General features: G+C 38.1%; 1 protein-coding gene across 1 annotated transcript in view; it reads right to left on the minus strand.

Annotated features, from left to right (window-relative positions):
- The window catches only part of LOC141511860 (sterile alpha motif domain-containing protein 13-like), a gene marked incomplete at its 5' end in the record, with an annotated part of 49,549 nt that overhangs the window by 15,576 nt on the left and 7,383 nt on the right, over positions 1-26,590 (minus strand). The window contains one exon of the mRNA XM_074220869.1: positions 1,149-1,260. Within this exon, the coding sequence (XP_074076970.1) occupies positions 1,149-1,260 (112 nt within the window). The remainder of the gene's footprint in view (positions 1-1,148; positions 1,261-26,590) is intronic.

Consider the following 26,590-nt stretch of genomic DNA (forward strand, 5'->3'; position numbering starts at 1 on the left):
TTTACATGGTAGGGATGGGGAAGCTGTACTAACCGAAAAAGGCCATGAGTGATACTGCTGATGTATCCTTGCTTTGGCTAAAGATATTTGTAGTGAGATGACCTCCCATCCATCTCTCTGTTTTCCATCACTACCCTTTGCTCTACTAAGCACCCAGGAAAAATGACTTAAGGCCAATGATAACAATAATAATAACAGTAATAATAGTAGCTAGTATTTACATAATATTTATATAGGATGTGCTGCCACTGTATGTGCTTTGCATTTTACAATCATTTTATTTGATCCTCACAACTTAGTGATGAGGAAAGCAAAGATTAAATGACTTGACCATGGTCATGGAGCCAAGTTAGTGTCTGAGGTAGGATTTCAACTCGGGTCTGCTTGCTATTGTGGCATTTCACTGCTTACAAACATGCCTAAAAACCCTCTAGCCAGGAAAGATTGGATTTGTTTTTCCTTATTTTTCTCTTCTAATCATTTCTTGCTTGAGGTTAGTCATCTCCCAATCAATGAATCAACCGAAAAGCATTTATTAAGGACCTACTATGTTTCAGGTAAGGTATTAGCTGGAAATACAAATACAAAGAATAAAACTTCCTACTTTCAATACAGGGAGGGGCAGGGTCCCAGATTGTGCATTTGGCTTATGTCTCAGGGCTCTTAACTCCAAGTCATCAAGTGAACAAGACTATATTAATTTCCCAGTGAGTGTGTTAAGCATGATGCAAAGTGCTGGGGGTGCGAAGAAAAGCAAAAAAAATAGACCCTGTCCACAAGAATCTCACAATTTAATGGATTTCTCATTTCTCATTTTTTCCTATCATCTTTATTCCCAATTTCGCATCCCTAGGACCAATGGTGAAGACATACCAAGGAATAATTGTTTACTTGCTCTTCCTTTTACCCACTTCCCCAGCTTGCCAAATGGGGGAACAACTGTCCTTATGAGGTCCACAGTGGCAATCCTAGTCAAGCTTATCTAAGTCTCAATCTAATTTTCAAGGAACAATATTTCTTCTCCCTCTCCCCCCTCCCCACTGGAAAAGAAAAACAGAAACAACTTGTTCCAAGAATGTCCAGTCAAACCAAAGTCTCACATTGACTGTATCCACATATCAACAACTGTTTTCCCAAAGAGATTTTACCTGTTCCTGAAAGGCAATGGCTTGTTCTGCGAATCCCACTGTACGGAAATAATTGACAACATCTATTACAGCCCAGTCCACAGGGTCCAGTGGTCTCCCATTCTCTACGGCACTGCAAAATGCAAATTTGGATAGGAAGATGGTCATGACTAGGAGCAGGACAAGCCCAAAACACCAAGGACAGCCACTTGGGTCCCTATTTGCAGAGCCACGGCCAACTCAATGAGCTCTGCAAATCCTTTCTCATCTTTCTGAGGACCCCTCCTGGTCCTTAGGACCCCTCCTGGTCCTTAGGATGTTCTGCTATCTTTTGGTAGGCCAGACGTGCACCAACTTCTAGAACTAGAAAACCAATACACCCTGTTCTTATAAACTCTTAGAGTTTTATGACAATATGTGCAGGACACATTGACTGAATGAATGGAATGAATGAGATGAAAAAACAAGGGATGTCATTTGCCAGTTCTTATCCCAGGTCGGGCTAAGGAATTCTGAAAGGCCACGGGGCATATATTTTATGACCTTGAAGTTTACCTGCCTTTCTGAATTTTCACAGGATGTATGACAGGAGAAAAAGAAGGAGGAATATCAGCAAAAAGGGACAGCTAATGAAAAGTGACAACTTGTTTCTGAGGTCCACAGGATGGTGGATTTTAAGATGGGAGGACCTTAGAGTTCATCTGAAATTAGATCATTTGCTTTCTTGTTATAGTAAAATAAACAATATATCTGGAGTAACAGAATCTGGACTCTCATCCAAGCTTTGTCCCTCATAAATTTTCTTCATCTGGTTGGTTTCTTCAGCTACAAAATAAAATAGCTATATTTGGTGATATCTAAGATCCCTTGAAAATCTATCATATTTTTAAAAAGAGGTCTCCAATGGTCTTCTGCCTATATTGACCTTTTTGGTCTGAATTCACTAGACAGATCATACCATTTATGTTCATTTATTTAGCCTTTTCTCCATAGGAGTTATTTACTATTGAGGCATCTTCTAACTTGACTGGCTAGATAGCTTTTTTTCTCCTTCTGCCTTGAGATCCTCCAGTGGTTATGGTAGATAAGCCATCCTAATTAATATAGGTCTATTTTCTTATCCTTAAGCTTTACACTAATTTCAGCTGGTCTTACTTTGTGGTTTCTGAATGAAACTAGTCTCAAACTGTAGGGATAGGGTCAAGGTAAGCATAATCTTCTCTCTCCTCATTATGCCACTGCATCCTCTCCTCCCATCACAGCAGTCCAGAAGTGTCTCTCCATCAGTATGTCCTAAGTGAAAAGGACCTCACATTGGATAGAAGTTAGGCCTTGCTCTGCTCTAACTGCTGTGGCACAATGGATACATCATAATCTCAAAATATATTATCTACAAATCCCATATCAAGACCCGGGGACCTATTGGGAAACCTCAGGGTTGTGTCCTTGGCTTGGTCACTAATAAGCCATGTGACTTAGAACAATTCATGTATCCTCTCTGGGATTCCTCTCTTTATAGACTATGCAGTTTAGACTAGAGGACCATAACAAGGAATTCAACAACAGTCTTAATCCTGTGACTCGCTGACCTCTGAGATTAAGTCTAGGTTGATCCTATGACATTTTAAATTCTGCAATGCTTCTGTTTGTTGTCCAACTGGTATGTGCTCAGGGAAATGCAAATTGTCTTTATATTAGTTTATGCTAATTGCTTAAATGAGCAATTGACCTACTCTCTTAAAAATGATTTCATGTTTGCTTTTTCCCATTTCCCTTCTCTTCCATTTCATCTGCACAAACAACAAAGAGCTGGCTTATCTGTGTGTGTACAGTTTAGAAAGGTATCATCTTTCTGTCTCAGCAATTCAGCCCAGTCCGACAAACCTTTATTGAGCACCTACTAGGGATGTGGCAAATGACTGTGATGAAGTATGACTGTGCTTTAAGAAAAGACCAGGGTGGTGGTTTCAGAAAAAATGGCAAGACCTTTATGAACTGATTCAAAGTGAAATGAGAAGAGTTATATCATTGTGCATAATAATGGTGATCACATGTGAAAGACTGGCTACTCTGAGCATTTCAATGATCCAAGGCAATTCCAAAGGGCTTCTGATGAAAAATTGCTATACATCTTCAGAGAGGGAACATTGAAGTATAATTTGTTTCATTTCCTTTCATTTTCTTTCTTTTTAAAAAAAACATACTGCTAATATAGGAATATTTGCATGATTTTACAGATATAATTGTTATATTGCTTGCCTTTTCAGTGGGTAGAAGGGGTGAAAGGGAGAAAAATTTGGAACAAAATCTAACATGAATGTTGAAAACAAATATTAAATTATTATTAGTAGTAGTAGTAAAGAATCTATACTAGGTACCTAAGATCCCTAGGTGCTGGAAATACAAACAAGAAGAGCACTCCCCTCAGGGAACTTTCTTGATATTTAGGAATACAAAAATACAAATAGATAATTGTCCTTATTGTCTTCTCTGTGATGGATAAATGAAGGCATTTCTGATTCTCATGGATTGTGGCATTCCATGAGTTATAAAGGATAGAAAGTTTCCTAAGTGTCCATAATGGGTTGAGAACCAGATAAATGGAGTCTCTGTCAAATTCCCTGGCAACAGGCTTTAGAAGACAAAATTTTACCTTGATAATTTTTGGTAAGAGTCAACATATGTGCAATGCTTCTTGGAAGAGGGTAGGATGAAGACATAGTGGAGGGAGAAATGTAGGTGAGGTTATCAGTAATATCAACAAATATCAAAGATATCAATAAAATAACTTTTTTTTTGTCAATGTCACTGGGATGTTTCCTTACATATAGTGAACAAAAGATTGAAGACTGTATTGGAAGGGACTTTGAATGTCATCTAGTCTAATCTCCACCCTTTGTATGAAGAAATTGCATTTCAATAATGAAGTGATTTGCCACTTGCATAAAGCAACAAAAGGATTTAAATCTAGATCCTCTGATGCTAAATCTAGCTTACATCCCAGCACACCATAATTGCTTCAATGGAATGTACACGGAGGAGACAAAGTTTTATTCATCTATTTTTAAATTTAACTTAATATTAAAAAATGAACAAAAATCTTCTTCCTCAATTTTATCTCTCTTTCTCAACCATTGGAAAAAAGAGAAAAAGGAATGTCTATGTAACAAATTCACCTAGTTAAACAACACAAATTTCTTCTTTGGTCACATCAGAAACAATAGCAGAGACTCAAGGGTTTAGAGACAATCCTAAAACATGCATTGGTCTACCTAAGCTAAGTCCTGAATAAAAATGCCAATGACTGGTAGTCCCTGACCCAATCAAATTAATCAGTACCAAGTGACAACATTAAGTGTTTATTGAGTGCCTACAACATGTTAGAGGCCCCATGCTAATCACTGGGAGATACAAAGGCCAAAACAGTCCTGCCCTCAAAGAGCTCACGCTCTATTAAGGGAGACAAGCAAACAACTATGTGCACACAAGATACACACAGGATAAACTGGCGATAATCCCAGAGAGAAGGCACTATCATTTAAGGGGTTCTGGAAAGGGTTTCTAGAGGATGCTGGGATTTTAGTTGGGATTTGGGAAAAAAAAAAGCCAGGGAATCTAGGAGACAGAGATGTGGAAGGAGAGCCTTTCAGGCAAGGGGGACAGTCTAGGGGGAAAAAAAACTAGAGTAAGGTTGTGGAGTATCTTGTGAGAGGAAAAGCAAAAAGACCCTTTTCACTGGCTCTCACAGTATGTGGAAAAGAACAAAGTGTACTAAAACTAGGAAGGTAGAAAGGACAGGGCTTTGAAGGGCTTAAAAGTCAAATGGAGAATTTATATTCTATCCTGGAGTAACAGGAGAGGGCAAATATTATCTCCAAAGTGGATAGAGCACTGGCCTTGGTTTCAGGAGGGCTCAAGTTTGAATCCAGCCTCAGACACTTGCCACTTACTAGCTACTTGACCTTGGGCAAGTCACTTAACCCTGATTGCCTCCCATCCAGGGCCATCTCCAATCATCCTGATTCATATTTGGCCCAGATGATTCTGGAGGAGAAAATGAGACTGGTGACTTAGCACAGTCCCTCACTCAAATCCAATTCATGTGCTTGTCATGGTATCACCTCCTTGATGTAATGTCCTTCTTCAAGAACCCAGGACAAACATCATCATCATCATCAACAACAGGGGACTACTGAAGTTTACTGAATGGGGAAGTGACTCATTGGGGTCGGTGCCAAAAAAGGGGGTTCCAAAAATAGCTGCTCATGCTTCTCAAAATAAGGCTAACCTGCTAAGTAGTTTTAACTTAAGTAATCTAAACTTCAAAGGACTTTTGGAAAGAGGAAGAAAGAAAAAAACAGGAAGTCAAGACCTGATATTTGGAGAATGCTGTCTAAACTTTACTGCCCTGATGCTGCATGCACTTTGTCTATAAAATAATCTGACCTGAGCTTTTTCGAGAGCTGACATTTAGAGCCATGCTCATGTCTTCAGTTTTACACCCCTTTAAATGCATCAATGTCTCCAGGTATTTTGCAGGCCAAGTCCTGCATCTGGAAATTCACCCTTAACATTTTGCAGCTCTTGCAGATGGCGCCTGAATGTCGGACACTCATCATGCCCCAATAAAATGAAGAGACTACATGTGCAGATCTTTTGAAAAGTTAAAAAATGTCAGGATAACATAAATTATATGCTTGGGAATTAAATGAGAATTACTTGATATGTATACAAATCCATTTGATCCTCAATTCAATTAAACTAAGGTTTATTGAATTTATAATGTGAGGCACCTCTAAGTGTTGGAATATGAAAAAGAAAAAATCAAGAACTCTGGGGAGAGGGGTTTACAGTCTAATAGGGGAGATACCAAGCATGGACATAAAAAATTAAAATAGATATAAATTAAAATATCATAAATGGAAAGAGGAATCAAGCATGAAAGACCATCTACAATCTGGCTTTCTGGCTTGGAGTTACCTTTCTAGGTGAGTTTCATATTAGTCTCTTTTTTTGTGCATCATATCCCAGACAAATTGGACAAATTAGACATTTTATGTCCTACCTCCCAGTCCTTGAAGAAAGCATTGCTTATATCTAGAATACAATCTGTTGAAGAACTTCATATCTCAAAATCCTTATCTTCTATCTAGGCTCAGCTCTTGTCTTCATTCCAACCTGCCCTCTCAATCAAACGTTACTACCATATTTAGTTTGCTTCAACTTTTGTCTGTCTTATATTGGTTGAAATACCATTGCTACCCTTCCCCCAAACCCAAACCCTTGACTCCCCATTGAATATAGGTTTCCCTTTTTTAAAAATGTATTTATTCCTGGCACCTAGCACAAAGCCTTTGCATACAGCAGACCTTTAATAAATGTCTGTTGAATTGAAAATGTTCCTACCAACTGAGAGCTCAGAAGGTGTTAATGAACGGCTGGCAACTTTGAAATGATTTCAGTAATTGGGTTATTAGCTGTTGGGGACTACAGAACCATAGATTTGGAGCAAGAAGGGACCTTAGATACTATTAAGTATGACACCCTCATTTTATATAGGAGGAATCTGGGGACCATAGAGTTTAGATGAATTACTCAAGGTCACACAGGGAGTGAACAGTGAAGATGGGACTATATGGTTAGATGCTTTGATTCCAGAGTCAATCCATTAGTAAGTCAGTAGGCAAATCCATAAACATTTATTAAGTATCTACTATATGTCAGACACTGAACTAAATAATGGGGATATAAAAAAAAAAGACAAAAGATAGTCTCTGCCCTCCAGGAGCTCACAATCTATATACTGAATAAAGAGGAAATAATCAACTGCAACACACATCCACCCATTTGTGAATCAATGCTCATAACATTTCTCAATTCATAATTATGGTGAGATATTTGGAATATATGCAAATAATAAGGCAAGAATTTTTATGTGGCACAGGATATACTGGCATAAGTTATATCAAGCAGGGAAGAATCAAGTTTGTTTTTGGCCCAGTTTATTTTATAGAAGTAATCTCTCAGGTCTTACATCTATTTCAGGAGAATGATCTCTTCGAGCAGAAAGACAATACATAACAATCCTATCTTCAGCATTTACTAGTTCTGTGATCCTGGGCACGTCTCCTTACCTAGTGACTGGCACACAGTAGGCAATTAATAAATGATTATTTGATTGGATCTCAACTTCTTTATCTATTAAAATGAGTGGGTTAGATTCTATGACTTCTGAAGGTTCCCCTAGCTCTCTATGATCCTATTGCATCTGTTTACTAACTACAGATTGTTGTTGTTCATCCTTCATTTTTCAAAGAAGCTCACTGCCAGGATAATGTCTTGACTTGTTCAGGAACTGGATTTAAGTGAAGCAGGGTTGCATAAAGTGATCAGCCTCACTCTTTCTTCCAGAATCATTTTAGTCCAATAACAAGACAAAAGTCAGAATAACTGGTGATGATGACCTAGAATGCAGTGGATGACCTTGGCCTCTTTGATGCCTTAAACTCTAAATGTTTCAAAACATCTTCTTCAGCTGTTTTCATGACCATTGGAACAATTTGTTGTCATCTGCCCATTTCACCAAGGAAAGTCTTCACCTGCTTGAAGGAAACTCCCAAGTTATCCTTGGTCACATTCTTTCATTACTTATTCCCCTAATTCATCTGTTGGTTATCCTCAACTTGATTTCACTAATCTCATCACAGATAACAGTGTTCTAAGTGCTCCCTGAGGGAAAAGATTGCTCAAAGAAATGAAAGCCATGGATGAAAACAAAACCACCTTTCCCAAATATGTCAACTATGTACCTGACAAATGGTCATCTAATTTTTGCTTACAGATTTGAAGTTGTTTTAGACTCTGAAATTGCAAATTTTTTTTTTAAATAATGGGAGTTGGAGAAGCTTAGGTCTGTGATTGGATTTGATGTCAGTTTCCTCTACCATTGAAAAGAAGCAACTTTCTGCTATTTGATTTGACCAAGTTCATATATTAGATGAATCTAGGTCCTCTACACTACAAAGTTTAATTCTCCCTTTATGAAATAATTCCAAAATTGTACCTTTTTATGCTCAGAAACATCACTTTGACTTGTTTTCATGTTAATAATTTATCTTAAATTCAGGTCAATCTACTCTTTGCCTTGGAATCTTACAACAACCCATACTTAAAAGCATAAAAATTCTGATTGTGGTCCATCAGTGTTGATATGGCATGTCTAAAAGTAAGCAGTTGTATGACATTAGGTTTCATTTATTTGTTTTTTGACATCCATTTTCCTTGCAAAGGAGCAATTAATTGGCTCAAAATGTGGGTACACCAGGGAAAAGGGAGAATCAAAGACTTTCAACATGGCAGTTTGGACTTATCAGTCTTGGGAAAATTAATAGTTGATCCTACTACACTCCAAAGAGAAGTCTGAACCCTACCCAGGGAAGCACCCATCCTTGAAACCACAAATTATCAGTCTCTCCTGTAAATTCCCATCTTTTCTACCATATTCTAATTGGCATCTTAGTTTGTTGTCTGCAGGTCTTATCTCTAAATTTCTAAGTTTCCTGAAGGCATTCATGGTGTCTTACCTGCTAAAGTTCTGTGCCATTGATAGGAATGCCATCTATGTTTGAACTGAATTAAAAGCACAAATGACGTCAAGCCTTCAAGACTTCTATACCAGTTTGTTCTAGAGCAGAATTGCAAGAAAACAGAAATGGACAATGGTCCTTTCTAATGTTGCCAAAATCAATAGTAGCACTTCATCCAGGTGATGGAGCACTTTTGGGCCTTTCCATGAACCCTACGACTGTACTCTCTTTTACATGTTGTCACCCTCAATTGGGGTATGGAGTTCCAATAACTGTCTTGATTTTTATTATTGGTAACTCCAGCTCTTAGCATAGTGTGACAACTAATAAGCATTTAATAAATGCTTTTTCATTTGTGAATCTATTTATTCACTCATTCAGATCCCAGCAACTTACCCTCACTTCTGTGATCACACATCAACTGATATTTTCTGTAGGAAAGACACTTCAATTTTCAAAGGTGGAAAAGATCTGTGACCAAGGTCGGACATTGATCTGTACGACCTTACTAGAGAGCCTTTTCAGGACTCAATGGCTGGTGAATATTTGTGCAGGTCCCAACTGTTTGAATGGAGATCTTCCCTAAATGGTCAACAGTTCAGAATACTTCATTCTGAGGTAAGCAGTAAGACCACCAAAGCAATTGGGTTTTCTACGATCTGATTCTTTTACTCTAGGACTATTTTCAACTGGATAGATAGCTTGCATTGATAAGTCATAAGTATGGGTTTTTTTTAAAAAGAGATGAACAAATAATTACAGAGTTTCCAATATATAGGACACCAATTCTACACAACAAACCAAATTCCAATATGCTGCAGCTAGAGCACCTGGTGATACAAGAGAGACCAAATGCAACCATTGCACCTCCAGCATGGTCCCTCAGAATTTAAGTAGCAATATGGAATTAAAATTCCCGGATGCTGCCACTTTGTGGATGATTTAAAAATTTTCTCACTGATTTCCTCCACCTACAGGGTTGTACACAAGTATCTTTTAAGCTAATGGAGATCACCTTGACCAGGTAGCAGAAGCTTAGAAGAAAAATTGCATTAAACAAATTTGGAATCCCAGGGAGTAAAGTATAAAACCTGGTCAGTGTAGACTCAAATCCAGTTTCAGGAATGAAGACACCTTTCATGAATGAGAGAAACATACTGTTTTTAGGAGCTATGAATATTTTAGTGTATTCTTTTGCATTTGTGTGCACATATGTATATGTGTGGCATGGGTACCCAGGTCAGCGGTCCCTGAGACAGAAGTTGGTGCACTGCTTGAACTTGGAAGTTCTGAAGTAAGACTCAGGCCAGTCAAGTGACCTCATGACATATGAGGATGAAACTAAATTAATTAGTGATCTCTGCACTACCACCCTGGGTGAGATAGGGACACTCAGTCTCAAAAAAAAAAAAACCACGCACCATGTATCCATCAATGTATTTAAATGATGGTTAGCAATTTAAATAAAGGTTAAAGGATCATGGATTTAGTTTTGAAAGGAACCTTATAGATCATGGAGTTCAACACCCTCAATTTTACAAATAAGGAAATTGGGGTCCAGTGAAGTTAGGTGAACTATCTGAGGTCACTCAGAGACAGAATTCAGAAAACCCATCTTCTGACTTCAAATCCAACACTATTATTTCCCACTTTATAATTATCATACCTTACTCTTAACCTTGCTCCCATTACCTTGTTTGCCCTAAGAACTGAAGGAGGTAGAAAAACTGGATAAACAAGCTCATTAAATCAGTAACTTAAATTTGACATACAATTCCAAGTCACCAAGTTCTGGCCTGATGCTGACTCTATCTCACCTGTGGTATAAAGTAAATGAGTTTTTAAGACTTAGCTTTTTTTTCCTCACTGTACAGAAGACTTTCCCACTGATTTTCAAAATCATCATCAGATCGGTCTTTAGAGGTCATCAAGTCCAACTCCAACAGTTGACACCGGAGGAAATTGGAGCCAATTCACTTGTCTAAGATCCACTGGCAAGGGCAGAGCTGGAATTCAAATCTGAATTTTCTATCTCCATATTCAATATGTTTCTCCATGACCCCATGCTTGCTCCTCCACTTTGACACCCCAATATTGTGGATATGAATATTTACTTTATAAATCTTTGGTTTTATCAATGTGGGACTCCTTTTTACCCAAAATGACAACACCCCTTTGACTTGGTAGATTCTCTGTCTTAGAGGTTGTGGCCTACTGAAAATTTGTCTTCTGGTGGCCAGTGATCTGGTGAGGAGTCTCTCCATTCTGTTCATTCAGTCCTTGAACTACAGCCACAAGGCATGGTCTATATGCAAAGTCTTTCCATCTTGCAATTTTTAGATTCCAGTCATCACTTGTGACACTCTCAGTCCAAGTACCCTCCAGTCATAATGAGAAGGACTTCAGGGGGAGGATATGGGGTATTACCAAATACCAAAAAAAAGTCTTTAATTCAGGAAACCACATAATAAAACATCTCTCTCTTCATGACAAAGAGATGGGAGATGGCTAAGAAAAGAATGTTGGACACATTGTCAGATACAATCACTATGTTGATATCTTTTCTTAATTTTTATGGTCACTCAGGGTTCAATTTAGAGAGAAGTTCCCCTCCAACCCAGAAATGACAGGAAATGACAAAAGTCATTCATAAAACTTAACAAAGATCTTTAGGAGAAACACTATCATTTTTGCATTTAAGTAGAAAGTAATAATAATTTTAAACATAACTAACATTTATAAAACACTTTTTAAAAGTTTATATAGGGTTTACATAGATTATCTTCCATAGATATTATGTTCCCATTCAAACGTAAGCTTCTTGAAGGCAAGAACTGTCTTGTTCTTTTGTTGTATCCATAGCAAAATGCTTTAATCATTTCAAGTATCCATTTTGTTATCTCATTTGCTCCTCACAAGTAATCACCATTGGACAGAGGATTTTCCTGACTTCATTCAATAGGCCATGCTGCCTCTGAAGGGCAGATTTCTCCATGTGAAATAGCCATTTAGGAGCAAGGATAAAGCAGATCACAGAATCTCAGATTTGACAAGGACCTGGAGACCATCTCATCCAACCCATCTCCCCTCTTTAACATACTCAACAATTAACCTTTGAAAACATTTCATGCCCCATTGTCACTGGGGCAGTCAATTGCCATTTTGGATACTGTGAATGGCTATAAATTTTTATTTACATCTAACCTCAATTTTCTTCTTTACTCCTTCCATCCAAGATTACGTTACAATCTAAGATATACTGTTGTTGTTTATGCCCAAACAATCATTTCTAGGGAACTGTCTGAGGAAATGCCCTGTGGGACCAAACAAAATAAATCTTCCCCCTTTTCACATTATCGCCCATCAGATACTTGAAGACAGCTATTATGTCCTTTCTAACAAGAAAATTAGAAACAATGTGCAACTAACTGATTTGTAAAGTACAGAATTAAATGACTTAGTTGATTGTGAGTTAAGACATAACATATGGAAGCCCCATTGGGAAAATGTAGGATGACTTTTTAAAAATAAATTCTCTTTGGAATTGCATTGTACTCGTTTGATCAATGCAGTCTCGGTCCTAGTACAGTGATTGCTCAACTCTGTCTTCCTGATGACCCTGTGCCAGGACAAAGGACCTTGTTTGTCACCTGTCTTTCATCTGCCATTACTAATAAGATCCCCCCCCCTGCCCCCCCATTAGTGGAAAGAATAGTGCTGCCAGAAAAGAGAATCCATCAAGGTAGTAATATGGCCTTTATTGATCAGGGCAAGAAAATCACTAAGACCTGCCCCAAAACACAATGATAAATATTAATACTATGGGAAAGCAGTTCCAAAACAACCTGGGAGAGCCGTGAAGACACTGGGAACTTCCTAAGAAAAAATGAATTAACAAACTTTCCTCATCTTCCAGTCACAGAAGGTTGGGAGACTCAGTATTTCTCTATTTTTTTTTTTTAGGTTTTTGCAAGGCAATGGGGTAAAGTGGCTTGCCCAAGGTCACACAGCTAGGTAATTATTAAGTGTCTGAGGCTGGATTTGAACCCAGGTTCTCCTGACTCCAGGACTGGTGCACTATCCACTGTGCCACCTAGCCACCCCTCAGTATTTCTCTAAATCTAACTCTGACTAGCCTTTTTATGATGACAGAGAAGGTAAATCAAGTAATCCTTGGAATATGGTGGCCATAAATACTTTGGGCTTGTTGGTTTGTAAAAGATATATGGTGTAGATCTCTGTTTCCTGAGGGAACAACTTACAATTCATTTTTCTAATCGTTTTCAAGTTTAAAATATGACATTAGTACACTCTCGGTCGATATTACAGATTTTATACTTTTAAACTTTGTAATGTTTTGGAAGGGGAGACATATGCAATGATAATGGGTGGGTTATACTATCTCATAAATCAAGATATTAAATATCACAAATACTCTTCCCCCAAGTTGTTATTTAAGTTACTAAGATGGGCAAAGAGGCAGCTCAGTGGGAAGGGTAATAATAGCATATTGGTAGGTAGTTATCCAGAAAAGGTTTGGGACTGAAATCTGCACTTATCTCCTAAGTTTCTGATGAAAATTTTCACTCACCAACTTAATTAACTATGCTTTTAGAATACTGAATATTGTGTGATTATAATAATCATGAAGTTTAGCCCCCCAAAGAAGAGCTGAGAAAACGAATCTCTGCTCTTTGCAAGGATGTACTAGCAGATAGGTGATGTTTTAGCTAATCCTGACCAGCTACTCACAGGCAGCTAAAGGCTGAGGGATGACAATACAAATACAAGCAGAAAAGGATAGCCCCTGCCTTCAAATAGCTGACATTTTAATGGAGGAAGACAATGCACAAAACGATGGAAGGCTGGAAGATGGGGGCTGAAGGTACCCAGCAGGGGCATTGCTATTCCAATGTATGAAGTCCAGGGATGGAGTGAAGTCATGGTGGAGAAGGTCCAGAGAGTGAGGAGGGAATGAATACGTTGATTGGCTAGGGCGGATGTTCTGGAGGAACCAGCTAATCATGGAGTTAAGGGGAAGTGGGAAGGAACAAGTATTTCCGTAGAATTTTTTTATATAGAACTTAACTTTGTAGACCCTGCTCATCTCATTTCATCATTACTACTATGTTGTGACGTAGGTGAAATTATTATCTCCATTTTCCAGGCAAACAGAACTTAAGAAAGTTGCTCAGTCTTTAGCTAAATTTGAACCTGGGTTTCTCTCTGACACCAGGCCCAGTGCTCCATCCATTATACCACCCAGGTACCTCTTGAGGCAGGGAGGGGAGCAAAGGGACTTTCCAATGTATGAAGTCCAAGAGCAGGGGTAAAGCTTCCCAGATGAAGAGGTTTCTATGGCAGGAGAATTCAGAAACTCTATGGTGATTGACATGTTGACACCATAGTTGTAGAGAGGAAAATGGCTCCCAAGACCAGAGGAGAAAAGTGACAAGATTCCACAATGCAACCAATTCAAGTTTTTGAAATTCTTGGCAAAGTTCCTAGCCCTCCCCAGCCCTGCTCATCACACCCGCAATCACCTGGTTCACTTGGATAAAAATAACCTCCTTAGTTTTTAACACGTTGTTGAATATATACATTCAATTATACAAGACATTATGACAGATGAACACACTATATGATTATGCAAATCGTTCTGTTCAGGGATCTCCTGCATACTGACAACAAGCCAGATGTGAAACACCGAGACATGAGCTCCCTTAAGACACCTGCTTGCTGAGATCCTGCTTCCTGACAAAAGTTGGTGCTTGGGGCGGTTCTCCCCAAACTCCAGTCTTTGGGGGACAATATGTTGACCCCCCCCCGAGATTTCTCAGTTAAATTTATAACAGTGCAGGAAAAACTGTTCTAACCAGCCTCACCAGAGAAGCAGAGGAAGAAAACCACATCTCATCTAGCCCACAGTGTTCAGCTGGAGTCATTCAAATGAGACCCTTTCCCTCTGTTTTCTGCTGTTGTTTTTTTATTGTGGTTGGTTTTGGTTTCTTTAGCCATACCTGTGTTTTCATTGAGGCAGATGGGTAGTGTGATGGATAAGAGCTCCTGGCCTGGAGTGAGGAGACACTTAACATCTGTGTGATCTTGGGCAAGTCTCTTAACTGCTGTCTGCCTCAATTTCCTCATCTCTAAAATGGGGACAATAGTGTTACCCCTTCCCAAATTCATTGTAAGGAAAAAGTGAGGTAATGTTTGTAGAGTATTTTGTACACCTTAAAAAGAAGTTCATGATTGTTCATTTTTATTATTGTTCTTAGTTGTTAGTATTAGTAAAGGGAAGACCTGGTGAAAAAAAACCCTGGATCAATGCAAATTCTCACCAGTTCTTAGAGAGCTGTCCCCAACTCTTAGAACCTCAGTGACCTTCCCAAGGTCACAAGGTCTATGAACATCAACAGGACAAGTGAGATTTGTCTTAATGACTGTACATGATAGTAACATACATGCATGTGTGGAGATAATCTATATGATAAATGTATGTACATACAAATATGTCTTCCCTTTGACATATATAGTATACTTAGGATAGAGTATACTTGAGATATATGTATAATATATCTATAGAGATAGAGATGTAGATAGATAGATAAATATATAAATGTAGATGTAGATAAAGAGATAAGAGATGTAGACGTCGATGTAGCTAGATATAGATTAGATAGAGATATAAAGAGATATCTCTTAACTGTGTGACCCTGGACAAGTCACTTTGCCTTGTTCACCTCAGTTTCCTCATTTGTAAAATGAATTGGAGAAGGAAAAGGTAAAGTGCTCCAGTATCGCTGCCAAGAGAACTTCCAATAGGGTCATGAAGATCTGGCCATGGCGGAAATAACTGTATGACACACATATGTGGGTATGTGTATGTATAATATACATGCACATGGTCATTTTGCTGTTTCCTATTAACTACAATTAGTAGTAAGGTCTCTATAACCATTTCTGTCTGTACCTGGAGGGAGAAGAGAGAAAAGAGGGGAGAAGATATATATATGCATGCATGTATATATCTCAGATGTGTGTGCATATAGCAGATATATACTTACACATACATACATCTACACCTATGTATGCATACATAAAATCCCATTGGAGCCCCACAATTCAGTATGAATGAGTGTATATATACATATATATTATATATATCTGCATATATAATATATGTAGATATGAACAAGGATACATGCATATTGTGTTAAGTATATTGCACACATGTATTTACACATATAAATATGCAGATACATGTATATTGCAGTTAGATATAGATATCGAGGTAAGGAAGAAAATATTCACAACTGTTATTTACTGTTTGTTAAGATCAATGGAAAAAGTAGTCAGACCAATTTGAAACATCTCATCAGAACCACTAGGAAGTATTTTAAAATGGGACTCTTTTTACAATTATTATTTAGAAGTTATCCTCTTGAGCATTGCTCTAACTAACAAACTAACTGCTCTTTTGATTCTTTTCAGATATAGAGATGTCAACATCTGTTTCCTCTTCTTTTATCTCCACCTGCACACCTGCACCCACAGGTAGAGTCTGAGAAGGGCTATCATATACTACATGGAAGGCTGACCTCACTCTCAGGAAGACCTCCGGCACAGACTGGCCACGCTGTGTGTCTCTGGACAAATCATTTAATGTCTCATCAATCCGGGAAACTCTCCAAGACCATAAGCTGCAGACCGGGTGTGTATCTGCATTGGGAGAAGGCATTTCCTCACTAGAAGTTCAAAATATCAAGGTTGGGGGGGGGAGAAGAGAAGGGAAGCATACTTTAGTTAAAAGTAGATAGCTTCAAGGGTTAGTTGCCCACTACAGTCTAAGAACAATGTGTTTTTATTCCATTTGTTTGCCATTATGAATGGTGAAATCATTCTCTGCCCCACCCCCACCTTTATCCCCCCCACACATATTCAGCTACAGATTTCACTAAAGAGCTCTTTGTAGTTCAATCTATATATTACAGGCATTACCAAGGGGAAGCAAAGTTGTTCTAGAATCGAATAGGATTCTCCGTAGTGAGTACAATCTAAATATACAGGTTGTCCCAAAAGTCTTAGTGCAGTTTTAGGCTTCAAGATCTTAATACTGCACTAAAACTTTTGGAACACCCTGCATAACAGACATTACCAATGGACAGCAAGTTGGCTCCAGCATTGAATAGGGCTCTCTGTAGTGAGCACAATGTAAATATATAGGTTGTCCCAAAAGCCTCGGTCCAGTTTTAGGCTTTTAAGATCTTAAAACTGCACTAAGACTTTTGGGACACCCTGCATAACAGGCATCACCAATAGACAGTGAGTTGGCTCCAGAATTGGATGAGAGGAAGCAATGAGGCTGCATCACATTTGGGAAATTGCATGGTGATTTCAGATGGCTCCTTTCCCCAAAACCTTATCTCTGTAACATCAATATTCTTCCCCGATGAGGCTGTGTGACTGCCAATGATGGAACACGGTGAACTTGAAGAAAAACAAAATTATAAGTAATTTAAAAGGCAATGGAAAAACTCATGGTGGGTGTAAGTGGGTTGGAGTCTACTTGGAATTATGACTTACTCATGAGAAGTGGCAGGAAAAAAAAAAGAACACATATGACCCTGGAAGCAGGAAGGTCGGCCAATGGTGGCAATGAGACAATGGATTGTCAACACAAACTGTGGGATATTTCAGAAATCCACAAGAGGAAGACCCCCTAGGAATGGAACAGATCTTCCATGGGAGATTTAGGGGGAAGGCAGAACTACAATTTACCCAGAATTAGAATGTGTGAAGGAGGCTGCAATTTGCACCTTTTGTCTCATCATGAAAACAACACACTAATAACATTTCAAGAATGGGTGAAAAAAAATCTTGCTTTTAACTCATGATGAAACATTAAGAAATCAGAAAGCAGAGGGATATTGTCACAAGTCACGAACATTAGAGTGGGAAATTCTATTTTCAAAGCCATTGGAGAACAAGGAAATTGTAAACTAACCTCCAACAGCAGTTAAAGTGTGAGTGTGTATGTGGGGGAAATAATCATAATAATCATAATAATATTAATAATAGCTAGTATTTATATTTATATAGTGCATTAAAGTTTGCAAAGCACTTTAGAAATATCATCTCATTTGATCCTCACCATAATCCCAGGAGATGGGTGCTATTATTTTCTTCATTTTACAAAAGAGGAAACTGAGGCACAGAGAGGGTCAGTGACTTGCACATGGTCACGCAGTTAATAAGTATCTAGGGTTATATTTGAAATTAGGTCTATTAAGGTGATTATAATGATCAAATACTTTATTTAGATCATTTATAATGAGGAGTTACTTTTTGTGTCCTTTGAGGGGGGAAATGGAAAAAGGAAAAGAAGCTCAATCATGTAAGATGAAGAAAACTGAGCAGATAAGGTAAATATGAACAAATACAATGATTCCCCATTCAAGACATAGTGAAAAACTACTGAGTATGAAATGAGAAAATCTGGAATCAAATTCTAACCCTGTCACTTACATGACCCCAGACCTTCCATTTAACATCTCTGTGTCTCAGTTTTTTCAACTGTAAATTGAGGGACTAGACTAGATAATCTCTATAGTCTCTTCCATATCCAAAACTTAAGAGAACTATGCATGCATAAACACAAACGTACATACACATACAACACAGATGGACACACATAAAGTGTCTGAGGTTTAATGAAATCATACATAAGAATGATAATAATTACTGTACAGACTGCATTTCTAACTTTGGTATATGTTATTTAAACATATATATGCACTCATATGATTGGACTTGTAATTTCATTAGTTTAGGGAACTCCTGGTAAAGAGATTCCCTCTACCAGTACAGAACTGCAAATGCTCTTGAAGTTTATTATCCCAGAGAATAGCCTTAGAGAATGATTAAATGACTTGTCCAAGGGTTGCACATCAATCTGTTAGTCAGTCAGTTAATTAAGCACCTACTTCATGCTGGGCAAGGAGACACAAATAGGGACACAACTAAGCACTGGGAACACAAAGAAAGGCAAAAGATACTTACAATCTGATGGAGGAACATGAGCCATAAAAAAGATGCTGAGAAGGCGGGGAGGGGGAGGGTACTTGACTGGAAGAGTGCAGTTGAATTGGAAATGACAAGATGGCCCTGGGCATCATCTTTAAAGGAGGATCTGAGGAAAGTTCTCCAAAATCTGCTCTCTATCCTCTCTAATCAGAAGAAGGGAAGGGCCACGGGGACAGGGAGAAGGTGTGAGGTTGAGAGTTGATGTGATTTTACAGAATTTTGCAAGAATGTGGTAAAATGTGTACACTGGTTTATGTCAAAGTCTATGGTCTTTACCTCCATTCCTCTCATCACTTCTCAATACTCTGCAGTTTGATTTTTCAACTTCATTGCTTAAATGAAATTGCTCTGTCCCAGGTTACCAATAATCTCCTAATTAATAAGCATGAGAACTTTTTTTTGTTTCTCCATCCCTTGTGACCTCTCTGAAGCTTCCGAAACTATTGCTTTCTTTTTCCTTTTGGATACTGTCTCTTTGGATTTTGATGATTCTGCTGTCCCTTGGTACTCCTCTTCTCTATCTGGTCAGTCTTTTACTGGATCATTATCTGGATCACATCTCCTAAGCATGTCCTCTGTAAATGTGATAGATCATTACATGGAAAGGAGTTCTCAACTTTTTCAAAGTGGTTGACCATAGAAATTTGATTGTGTCCTTATGCCTCACTGCTCTATTCATTTCACTCTGTATTAGTTCATACTAGCCAGGATTCTCTAAAATAATTTATTTTAACATTTCTTACAGCACAATAATAGTCCATTGTGGTCATATGCCATAATTGGTTTGTTCATTTCCCTATCTTTTTTAAATTTAATTTTTAATTTTTTAATTTTTATTTTAAGGCAATGGGGTTGAATGACTTGCCCAAGGTGACACAGCTAGGCAATTACTAAGTGTCTGAGCTGAATTTGAACACAGGTCCCCTGACTCCAGGGCTGGTGCTCTATACATTATGCCACCTAGCTGCCCAATAGCTGGCCCCCCAAATATCTTAAGAGGCAATCTAAGATATTTCCCTTACCCCTCCCCTATTCTCTGATTGTCCAGGATTAGAGAGTATGTTTTGCTTACATTCTTTCTTCCCTGGCTTTATCCTTCCTTTTAACCCCTCTCCTTGACATCTCATCTCTACTTTGTGCCCTGTCATTCATCCAGTCAATACATATTTACTAAGTGCTTATGACTTGAGACAAGCCTCAAGGGGCTTAGTCTACTGGAGGAGATACTATCAAACTCTATACATGTATGAGTGTGTTCAGCATTTCTGTGTCTAACTCAAATAACTGTGAGATTTGGTTAATGCCCATTCTACCCCAACCCTGCCCTCCATGTTTGAATACTCTCTTCCTCATATGTCAATTATAAGAAGCACCAAGTTCCACCTTCTTCTTGTTCCCTTTATTCTTCTTTCCCTGGCCCTCATTCATTTCCCTTGTTACCTTGGTAATGAATAAACACTTGGTTCTTCTGCCTCTGTTAGAATGTCAGCATTATCACCTAGTTCCTTCCAATTGCTCAAATAGATTTACTTTTCTAGGTTTCTCTGGACCCTTGAATTTATATTTCAAAATTCCTACTCAGCTCTATTCCATTTAAGATTCCATTTTCCCCCTATAAGATTACACTTGGTTTTGCAGGTTATTATTGATTATAAACCCATATATTTTGTCTTTTGGAATTCTGCACTCCAAGACCTCTTCTCATTTATAACTACCACTTCCAGGTCCTGGATAATACTGTGATTCCTTGGTACCATTTCCCCCCGCCTTCGAATGTTTGTAGTATTTTTCCTTTGATGTAAGGACTTTGGATTTTGGCTATGATTCTCCTTGGGCTTTTCTTTGGTGGGGAGAGATTCCTTTCAGGAAGTGATTATGGAAGAGTCTTCCAATCTTTATTTTGCCCTCTGATTCTAACTGAACTGGGCAAATGTCATTTATGATTTCTTAAAGTATCTAGGATTTAAAAAAAAAAAACTAATGTTTTTAGGGAGTCAACTCTCATTTATTTCTTCAGCATTTTTTGTTCTTTTTTGAACCTTATAATTTTTCTGAGATTAATATGTGAAAGTTGAATGATCTGCCCTCATTAAGAGAGTCATATTTTCCAAAAGTCCCTTCTTATTACTTTTTCATACACAGTGCTCTTTCTCCTGTTTCTCTACCTGGATCCTGGACATTCCACATGCCTGAAATGCATTTCCTTTTCATCTCCGAGTCTTAGATATTGAGTCAAACTTTGAGATTCAGCTCAAGAACCATTTTCTGTGTGAAGTTTTTTCTGAAAGCCAAAGATTCTGGTGCCCCTCAACTTCCAAAAATATTTTCCCTCCTGTATTGACTTCATATGCTTATGGATGGATGTGCTATCTTTTCAACAGAAATGTTTAGTACCTATATATTTATTCCCTGTGGCTATTAAGGTTCTCTAGATGCTCCTTTTTTGGGTGATGACACTATCCTGATTATATTACAAAGTCTTCAGAAAGAAATCTGTACCCCCTTTAAAGGGATTTGATCTGACCAACCACACTAAAAAGAGCAAGTAGATGAAAAATGTCTACTGTTTTGTTTGGATTTTAATCTAATTTTAATTGGATTATTTATTTTCCAAATTTAATTTGGAATGAGAACAAAAAGGGCAGATGGGTAAGTAAGTTGGACCCAGTTTATTGAACAAGAAGATAACAGGTTCTCTTGCCTTTGGTAACCTGTGAAGCTCCAAACTTCTCATGAAAGCAGACGTCTATCTTTTTCAAAGGACTATTCTACTGGTGGCCCCATACATATTGGGCTACAAATGGGCTACAAATGTCACTGAAGAATTTAAAAAAATGAATATAACAGAGTAAAGGAGAAGTATACTATGAAGCTCAGTCACAACATATAACCAGTGAGAGCTTCATATGAAGAACAAGAGTAAAGGATGACTTCAGGGAATCAAGGGTACAATAAGAAGACATGTGGCAAGAGAGGGTATGATGGATGGTTGACCAGAGTATTTCACTAGCATCCTCACAAAGTTAGCATTAAGCAAAGAAGGATTCCAGCCAATTGGGTGGACCCCCTGGGGCAAAGTTACAGAAGATATAAGCAAGAGTCCCAGAGTTGGGTATAGATAGGTTGTGTCCACATTGGTATGATTCTGTGTCACTGGAGGAAGTTTCTGGATCAATAGGTTCACAGACTCCACTGGATAACCCCAAAACCCTCAGGGCCCAACACCTAGTAGGCAATAAATACTTCTGAACTAATTAATTCCTTGAAAAATTCAGAACTATTAACTCAGGGACACATCTTCATGATTATTATACACAAGGAAATGAGGCAACCCGCAGCTCAAATGAATTGCTCAAGCTTTACAATCCAGGCCATTCAGGGTAACATTAAACATCCATGTCATTTTAGGATGGGTTCAAGTATTACTATCATTCTTCACATCAATAGCAAATCAGAGAAGAAGCTAAGAATTTGAGCAATTGTAGGTCTATATTAAAGGAGGTATGGTTTCCAACAGAAGGGAGAGAGTATTCCTACTTTAATGTAATAAAGTGTTTTAATCAGTGACCCCACTGTTCCAAGAACACTGAAAAACTGGAGCACATCTAAGAAGGGCAACTGGGAATGTGGGAAGACTAGAAATCCTGCCATGTGAAAATTGGTCCAAGGAACTAGAAATGGTTAATCTAGAAAAGATTTTGGGAACCAGGAGTCAGAGATTAGGTTGGGGAGTTGATGGCTGTTGTCTTTAAGCATTGAGGGGTTGGGCAGCTAGGTGACTCAGTGTCTAGAGCATTGGGCTTGAGTTCAAATCCAGCCTCAGACACTCACTAGCTATGTGATCTTGGGCAAATCACTTGACCCTGGTTTGCCTCAATTTCCTCATCTGTAAAATGAACGGAAGAAGGAAATGGCAAACCACTTCAGTATCTTTGCCAGGAAAATCTCAAATGAATCAGAGAGTTAGACACAACCAAAACAACTAAACAACAACAAAAATTTGAAAGATTAACAAAAATATTATTCTGCCTTCGTTGCAGAAAGCAAATCTAGGTATGATGGGTAGAAGATGAGAGAGAGAGATTAAATTTTGATGACAGAAAAAAGTTTCCTAATTAACACAGCCATCTCAGAAAGCAATGGGCAGGCTCAGGAGAGGACAAGTTCTTTATTATGGAATGTTATCAAGCAAAGACTGAATAACTGTACTTGTCAAAGATATTGTAGAAGAGACTCTGGTTCAAGTGAGGGTTAGACAAAAATTATGTCTGGAGTGATATCCATTAGATATATTTATATCGATCTTTGTAGCTATATATAAAAATAAATACATATATACATACACATGCCTATATATGTATGTATAAACAAATATGCCATATGCTATAAAATATAGATGCTATTTATCATAAAATATTATATGTAAAACATAAATATAAAATGTTTTACAAAAATATATTTATATATACATAATACTACACATTTTATTTTATGCACTTAAACCCTAATGCACTTAAATTACTCATCAGATTGACAAAGGAGCCCAGGAAAGAAGTGAAGATTAAGAACCCTTTTTAGGGTTAGTGTCCAAAGAATTGGAATGCTGGTACTTCACATGCAAACTACAATAATTCTTCTTGGTAAAAGATAGGAGTTAGGTCTTCATCTATGAGGGAAGTAGATGAAGAGAATCATAGGCTCCTTGATCTTGAGTTATAAGAGACCTTAGAGGTCATCTAATCCACATTTTAGTTTTGATAGTCCTTTGGTAAGAATGGATGGATGGATGTATGGATGGAGGGGTGGAGGGATGGATGGATGGAAGGATGGATGGATGGATGGAGGGATGGATGGATGGATGGAAGGATGGAAGGATGGATGGATGGATGGATGGAGGGATGGAGGGATGGAAGAATGAATAGAGAGAGGAAGCCTGTCTTCACTGGGGAGGAAGATCTAAATGCCTTCCAGATAATTCCTTTCACTCAATGATATCAGATTCATCTTCCAACCTTAAAAAGTAGAGAGATAATAACACAGTCACGGTCTTGCATGATTTTTTTTCAAGATAGATTTCCCCCAACAGGGAAACATCTTGGTATGTCAGTTTTGTAGCCATAGGAGCTGAATTCAAACCTCTGGAAATGATACTTTCTAACTATGGACAAGTAATTTTAGTTCCCTGAATCTGTACCCATTAATACAACTTGTACCACCCACCTCACATGGTTTTGGGGAGGGAAGTCTTTTACATAGCACAAATGGCTTGTCAATGGAGCAATGTCATCTTGATATATATGGGCATGACTGCAAGTCTGAGTAAGCCAGGTGCTATTCTCTTCTTTGCAGAGAAGATTAAAAACCTACAGTGGCTATCACTTCGGAAGTCCCAGCAGTAGGGCTGGCCAGGATCAGGTCCAATCTAGTATGCATCAGGGAAACATTTCCCATTTCTATCCCACATCTGGTCAGAGTTTTATAGGTACTAAATGGGCTATATCTTGTACAAGCTGACTGAGGTTGCATATTTCCCTCTAATTATGGACAAGCTGTGAATGCTCAGCATCATCCCAGCAAGGATATACATTTTGTAAATTCACCCTATGCATTTGACAGATGGGTATCTGACTGACTTCTAACTTATTTGGGCAGTTAGCTAGTTCATAAAAGGGCAGCATGCTATAGAGGATAGAAAGCCACCAGAAGATCTGAGTTCAAGTTCTGCCTTTTAAACATATGGCTGGGTGACCCTGGACATGTCACTTGACCTCTGAGTGCTTTAGGCCAGTGGTGTCAAACTCAAAGAAAAAGGGATTCTTGTGAAGTGAATATAGACTTAGAAAATCATAAATTAACATCATCTACATGGTGTTGTATTTTACTTTATTTTGTTAAACATTTCCAATTACATTTTAATCTGTTTCCTTTGGAGTTTGACACCTCTGCTCTAAATTGCAGAAAAGGTACAATTTGAATCGGCTGAAGGAATTTACTCAACTGGGAGGTCCCTTCACAAATGAAACATAATTGTAGTCCTTTCTCCTAATCCTAAGTATTATATTTTTAGATAAGGATAAAGAGAAGACAAAGTGGAGGATTTAGAGCCAAGTTTGAAATACTCCCAAAATAGGAAAGTATACTGTGTCTCAAGTCGAAGGTCTTTGGGTTCAAATCTTGTCTCTGATGCAAATTACCTGTGTGACCTTTGATAAGTCATTTAACCTCCTTGGACCTCAGTTTCCTCAACTGTAAAATTAGTGGATTAGAAGACTTCTGAGGTCCCTTCAGACTCTAGATTGCAAATCCTAAAATCCTAAAAATCTAGATGTAATCCTATGTCAGTCTTTGCTCTGACCGGACCACATTTGATCACAAAAGTAATGAATTTAGTCCCAGGTTCCATATTTTAGGAAGCTACAAATGTTTAGCCTGATGACAGGTATAACTTGAACTAGACAATTTCTGAGACATCTCTGAAATTCTGTGTTTGCCATAGTTTCATCTGAAGCAGAGAGGACTCAGTGGCTTGGTTGCACATGAGCTAGTTTCTAATACGTTGGAATTGACCTTTAAACTAATTCCCAAGGGTGTTTAGATTAGACTAGACCCTGTAGTTGTTTAGAGAAAAAGTTAGGGGTACCATTTTGATTGGAAACATTCATTCTAAGGGAAGGCAACCATCCCCTTGATAACTTCTGTCACATTTTAATTTTCCTATATTTCTTGAAATGGCAAAAATAGTGGAAAGACCAATCTTTATAATATACTAGAACCTTGGGAGACGAGAGTCCCTAAAGCTAGAATGGACTAGGACCACCCTTTAAAAACTGAGGTCATGGGGCATCTAGGTGGCACAGTGAATAGAGCACCAGCACTGGAGTCAGGAGGACCTGAGTTCAAATCTGACCTCAGACACTTAATAATTACCCAGCTGTGTGGCCTTGGGCAAAGTCACTGAACCCCATTGCCTTGCAAAAAATAAACAACTAAAAAAACAAAAAACAAACTGAGGTCAGGCCCTGATAGATGACCTTGATGGCCCTTTTGTGTAGGGACCCCTAGTTCTCCCAAAGCAAATAGCCAAATTCTTCCATTTGAATGACTGGTGAGCCTCCAGTTATGTTCCAGTCTTTGTATTGCCAGTCACCATGATCCATACAGTAAGTCAACCTTGTATCTGTTGATTGTTCTCTCCTTAAACTCTCTGTCTCTGATCTGGGGGAAAGGAGTGAGAGGGAAGGTTGCACACTAGTCCCTAAATGAGCAAGGTGCTAAAGAAACAATGTTTATTAAGCTTATTTTTATGCAACTTCTCTGAGGAGGAAAATGTGCCTTCTGTGCAAACACTGTGTGTCTTCATTTAGAAGTCACAGCTTCTATTACATTTAATTACTTTTCTCTGAAACCTTAACTCAAGGGAAAGTTTTAACAGAATCCACAGGAAAAAGAAATGAAATCAAGACCACCCTCCTGGAGCTTACTCTCACCAGTGTAGCAGAACCCTCACTGTATCTTCAGATTAATTTCTAAATGAAGTCTAGTTAGCTGTAGCCATAAACACAACCTCCAAATCCCCCTATCTTGGGGGAAATTTTTTATTCTTGAGTATAAGATACAACATGTAGTTTTTTTTAAAAAACACATACATATATATATATAATATGCATATAATATATAATATTTATTATATATTATATCTATATGTCTATATACACATAAATCTTACACGAGAAATGCAGGGATTTAACATGAGACAAGAAAGTAATATCAAGTACTTTCAATCGGTCAGCA

This window comes from Macrotis lagotis, chromosome 2, assembly GCF_037893015.1.
Source record: "Macrotis lagotis isolate mMagLag1 chromosome 2, bilby.v1.9.chrom.fasta, whole genome shotgun sequence".
Taxonomy (NCBI): Eukaryota; Metazoa; Chordata; class Mammalia; order Peramelemorphia; family Peramelidae; genus Macrotis; species Macrotis lagotis.